The 5637-nt window shown below is 33.6% G+C and overlaps 1 protein-coding gene across 1 annotated transcript; it reads left to right on the top strand.

Annotated features, from left to right (window-relative positions):
- The first annotated feature begins 1200 nt into the window (after positions 1-1200).
- On the top strand, positions 1201-3051 carry LOC112517421 (CASP-like protein 2C1). Its single transcript, XM_025124847.1, has 3 exons — positions 1201-1391; positions 1934-2075; positions 2806-3051. Exons 1-3 carry the CDS (start codon positions 1240-1242, stop codon positions 3049-3051), a joined length of 540 nt encoding a protein of 179 aa, XP_024980615.1. The 5' UTR covers positions 1201-1239.
- Positions 3052-5637: the final 2586 nt, after the last annotated feature.

The following is a 5637-nucleotide window of genomic DNA, read 5'->3' as shown; positions in this document are numbered from 1 at the left end:
ACTTGGCAACATGAAGTTGTGTCTAATTCAGCTATGTCTAATTCAGCTGTGTCTAATTCAGATAAAAAAGATAATCCCAAGGAAAAGCTAAGTGATTCATCTCAATTGGTTGTTGGTACAGATGGTGATAAAGACGGTATGGATGCAAAATTCAGCTTTTCAGACCTTATCATCTGTTCCAATTGAACAACAGCTTCTCAGACCTTATCATGGAAGGAGAAGAAACCAAAGAAGAAGAAAAAAAGAAATCTGCCTCTTGTAGAAACCTCGGCTGATTTAGGGAAATCACAAGTTTCATTTGGTAACAAGCAGAACGGTGAACAAGATGATTCAATCTCAGAAATTTCTTACAAAAAATGAAATGTAATTTTGGAGCAAACCTGATTAGACGAGTGACAGGGGCGGCAACGAGCGGAGGTGGTGCGGCGGTGATGGGGGCGGTCCGGCGACGAGGGGTGGTGCGGCGGCGATGGGGGCGAGGGAGACGACGGTGTGCGAGAGGGAGAATGAGACGGGAGGGGAGGGAGCGGTGGACGAGAGGGAGATGAGTAGTCTTTTAGGATTTTTTAAGTTTTTTTTTTTTAATTTAAGGTTACATGTTACAATTTTAAGGAATGAGAACTTATTTAATAGGTTTTGTAAAGTCCAATGACTTATTTAACAGATTCTAGAATGTCAAATTATTTATTTGTTCCAAAAAATTGTCCGAAGACTTAATCGTTCCAAACAGTAAAGTCCTATAACTTAATTAAAAAAAACCTAAGTCCTATAACTTAATACATGACTTAATTGAACATTTTTTGTATCTTACAGAAGTGATGTTTTTACGGTATTATAAAGTTGTAAACCTTAAAGTATAGTTCAACGAGATTTAAAGTTTAAACCATTCAATTTGTTTACCATAATTTATTTTTAGCTAAAACCTTTTAATTTAATTTGCTTAATTTTATCCGTTATTGATGAAAAATAATTTAAATTGATTTATAATTACATAAATAAATTGAAATTACAGTTCTAAATATTCTAGAAATGTAACAAGATGAAAATCGAATTGTTTGACTATGAAATTACATTACAAAATTAAAGGAAAGTACATGGATATATAAATGGATAGCTTGTTCCAAGGCTTCCCCATTTTCATTGTACTCCAAGTACCACTTAACCCTATTTTCTGAAGGGAGGGAGAGAGAGAGAGAGAGAGAGAGAGAGAGAGAGAGAGAGAGAGAGAGAGATATATAGATGGATATTATGAGAGTGGAGGCATTTCTAAGGGTGTGTGCAACCTTGCTCTTTATCACTACTGCTTGCTTGGTTAGATTGGACACCCAGACCAGTCTTATTTTCACCTCATTCTCCAGAACTGCCACTTTCAGGGACATGAATGCTCTCTTGTAAGCACAATCTCTCTCTCTCTCTCTCTCTCTCTCTCTTAAATATTGGGTTAATATCATATCATGTGTTTTAGATTCACTCAAACATACACTCTGAGTTCAAATTTCACACTCGAGTCTCGTCCAGTAAATCACTAGGATACATCAATGGCCGGTGTGGTTTCAAAGGTCTTTCGAAGTTAATTCATATGTAGAATGCGTGCAGCCAATAAAATAACACTCTGGCAAAACTTTATCCCCTATATATATGGATGACGGTTCAAACAAGAAAACAACTATATCACATGTGATTTTACATTGAAATCACATGTGACTATGGACGACCTAAGTCATGGCCAAGTCGTCCACGCACTCTTACTTTTTTGCTTTGACTTTTTCCGTAATCAAATGTGATTTTACACTGATATTACATGTGATATAGGTGTTCTCTTTTTTTCTTATGATGACGTGTTCTCATTTGAATCCAATAGATATAGATATATAGATACATATATAGTAAGTTTACATATTAATGATGCAATTAATGTTTCTGGATGAATCAGTGTGTTGGTGTTCATAGACATAGCAGCTGCAGGATATAATCTGATTCAGTTGGTAATCAGAGGTCTACTCTCTTCACATTTGAAACCAGATATGACGACTTCATACAAGCATCTTGCTTGGCTCTCTTTCTTATTCGATCAGGTATATATATTTTCCATATTCAATTAATTGTCATTGTTTTAAAGTAAATTCGTACGTCCCTTTCAGATGTGGTTTCATTGGTGTTCAATACAAGAAACTAATGAAAACTAGATGATCCTAATACATCTTTAATTACTAACTAAAAAACCATATCTATTATATATACTTGCGATTTTAGTGAAACATAATGGTTCATTTGTTTAATCCATCCCATATCACATCAACATCTAACATACGGGTTTAATTTCAACGATAAATTTCGATGGGACCGTGAAATTAATAAAGACGAGAAATGGACAAGGGAACAAACAAAACGATGGAACTCAACACTCTAAGAAATCATCAACACTTTGTATGGTTCGAAATCCGAACCATTATTCTTTAGGGGTCCATTCGTACATGGGCTAGACTGGACAGGATGGGGGCGAGTGAGATAGACGGGTGAACAAATTGTGAAAGGCTTTTAATGTTTTAATTTGATATAGGTAGTTTAGATACCAAACTTGTCTCATCTCCTATATTTTTGTTCCATATATTTTGGTGGGACAAAAAAATGCATTTCTAATTATCTCAGTTCATGTCTGTGTCATGTTCCAGTGCAATATCACGTCAAACATGGATCAACTTAACAAATTTTTAACTATTATGTCTCGTCCTATCATCTTCTGTCATGTATACCAAAAGCACTCGATATCATACTAAAAGTTTATATATGTGGTTTCAACCACAGGTAGTCGCGTACATGGTATTTGCAGCAACCTCAGCTGCCCTAACAGCCTCATTATTAGCACTCACCGGTGAACATGATCTTTTCTGGATGAAATTATGCAACAAGTTTAACCGATTTTGCACTCAAATTGGCGGGGCAATGTTATGCGGCTACACAGCATTTATCTTCATGGTTATGGTTTCGTCCCTTTCGGCTTTTGGTCTTTTTAGACACTATTCACCCAGAAGTTTCCTTGATCTAAAGTAAAAAAAAAAACAATATATATATATATATATATATATATGTGTGTGTTATTTTTCTTATCTTAGAGGGCATTCTATATAGGTCAAAGAAAGTACCTTTGGTTGGTGTTACATGTGATTCACGGGTAGGTTGTGGTCATTTTCTATAATCAATACTAGAGTTTGTCGTTTGGAAGAGTATTTAAAGCATGGTGTCATGCACTTAATGACGAAGAATTAATGGGTGGTGGCCGTAGAATTAACTAGAAATTCGTTTAAAAAAAGTATATGATTATCAAACACCGGTGAATTATTATTTATTTACAATTGAGAAAAATTAATTTAAAGTTGTGGCAACTATGATTGTGGTTGTCCTAGTGGTTAGTCATATTGGATCTTGATTGGACTTGTGTTTTAACTAAATCACATGTTAGGTCTTAAAGTATTTGGACAACAATTGATAACGGTTTTAAGTAAAAGAATTCATGTAATTGGTTGCGATAAAGCACTTCCCTATATTGTTGCCAATCAATTACAAGCCAAGTTGCTATTGTGCAAGTTATTACATTGGTATAAAAGACAACGTTTCGGTAGAGTACCTGGGAAGTGGGATTCACGTTGTCGGCATCATATCAATAAGGATATATATATATATATATATATATATATATATATATATATATATATATATATATAGGGGCAGGTTCAAATGAAAACCGTTCAATTCTAAAAAACCATGTAAACCAAATTCGACCAATCAGAAAATTCCATATTTTTTCAATTAAATTTAATGAATAAGGGTATTTATGTCATTTTAAACATTTATTTTATAATTAAGGAAGTTATTAATACATATTATTTAAGGAAATTTAATAAAAGAAATATTGAAAAAAGTAACGTTTCAACATTTAAGTATATTATATTATTAAAATCTTGATTTTAATGATTTGGTATTCAATGAATCATGAAACAATTTATGAAGATTTCAGCAAATATATGAATGAAATCGTAGGTTGCTGCTGGTTAGGAAAAAAAACAAATGTTCATGAAACTCTATAAACATGAAGAGGTTTCATATGTCAATGACTTATTTGCTTCTTCAAAGCATATGGTATAAATCAATGAACAGTGTCATGATGGAGAAAAATTTTATATTCTAATTGATGCATGATTCGTGAAATATTTTCATGGTGTTCCGTATTGCTTTGTGATTCAAGTTGATTCGTTTAATTGGTATAATGAAATGGGTTCATTAAAACGAAACAGTTTCATTTTCGTAAAACATTTTTTCATTATTTAATTGATTCGAGATTAAAGAACTAGTTTCATGGTTGGACAGTTTCATTTTATTGAACATGAAATTAATGTTCATGTAACTCTTTCGATGTGAAAAGGTTTCATTACGAAATAGTTAATCAAATAGGTTGATGTTGGTGAAACATTTTCATTTTATAATTGGCTCGAGGTTGAAGAACTAGTTTCATGATGAAACAGTTTTATTTTATTTTATATGAAATTAAGGTTCATGTAAATGTTTCAATATGAAAAGGTTTCATTATATAATAGTTATTTAAATAGGTTCATGTTCGTAAAAACATTTTTCATTTTATAATTGATTCGAGATTAAATAACTAGTTTCATGGTGAAACAATTTCATTATATTGAACATGAAATTAATGTTCATGTAACTCTTTCGATGTGCAAAGGTTTCATTACGAAATAKTTAATCAAATAGGTTGATGTTGGTGAAACATTTTCATTTTATAATTGACTCGAGATTGAATAACTAGTTTCATGATGAAACAGTTTTATTTCATTTTATATGAAATTAAGGTTCATGTAAATGTTCAATGTGAAAAGGTTTCATTATGAACTAGTTAATCAAAATTGTTGATGTTAGTGAAACAGTTTCATCTTTAAAATCAGACGTCCATCTTAAGTCTTCATCTTCTCCTATAGACCTTCCAAGCTTTCATCAATGGCGGTCCTCATCCTCATCAACCTCATCTTCTCCACCATAACCATGCTATCAAACCTTCTATCTCTTTTAATCTTCAACACCACCGCATACCTCCTCGTTATCGCAATCCAAGGACTCCGAGTCCCTAGAGAAGCTCTGTAATCCACAATGGAGCAAATCGCAGATCTGATCAGAACTTGTATTAGGTACGTTTTGGAGGTGGTTATGGAGGTGATCAGTGGGATTGTTGGTCTGGTTTTTGATCTTGTGAAAGAGGGTGTTTTTGGGTCGGTTTCAGCCACCGGAGCAGCGGCGGTAGGGGTGGTGGAGAAGATGAAGTCGTGGTTTGATGGGTTGACGGAGGAGATACCGGCGGTGGTGGAGGGTGTGGTGGAGATGGTGACGACGGTGGTGTCGGATTTGTGGAGTAATTATATGCACGCTCAGAATTATGTTGTGGAAAATGCTTGAATTTTGGTAAGAAATTGAGGGGTTACAAATGTATACCGATTCTACCCTTGTTGATTAAATAAAATGAATATTAATTATTTTTTAATTTTTAATTTCCTAAAATAAAATAATATAATATAGGCCATTGATCAAGAAAATGGACGGATGAGATTGGTTTACACGGTTTACACAAATGGGTCA

Source organism: Cynara cardunculus, assembly GCF_001531365.2.
Source record: "Cynara cardunculus var. scolymus isolate 2C chromosome LG 8, CcrdV1, whole genome shotgun sequence".
NCBI classification, from domain to species: Eukaryota; Viridiplantae; Streptophyta; class Magnoliopsida; order Asterales; family Asteraceae; genus Cynara; species Cynara cardunculus.
Note: the sequence above shows the minus strand (reverse complement) of the source record. Positions and strands in the feature narration are given on the sequence as shown.

Coding starts and splice junctions, on each gene's coding strand:
- LOC112517421 (XM_025124847.1), top strand. CDS start 1,240: ATGGATATTATGAGAGTGGAGGCATTTCTAAGGGTGTGTGCAACCTTG. Junction 1,392..1,933: donor AGGGACATGAATGCTCTCTT/GTAAGCACAATC, acceptor TGGATGAATCAG/TGTGTTGGTGTTCATAGACA. Junction 2,076..2,805: donor TCTCTTTCTTATTCGATCAG/GTATATATATTT, acceptor TTTCAACCACAG/GTAGTCGCGTACATGGTATT.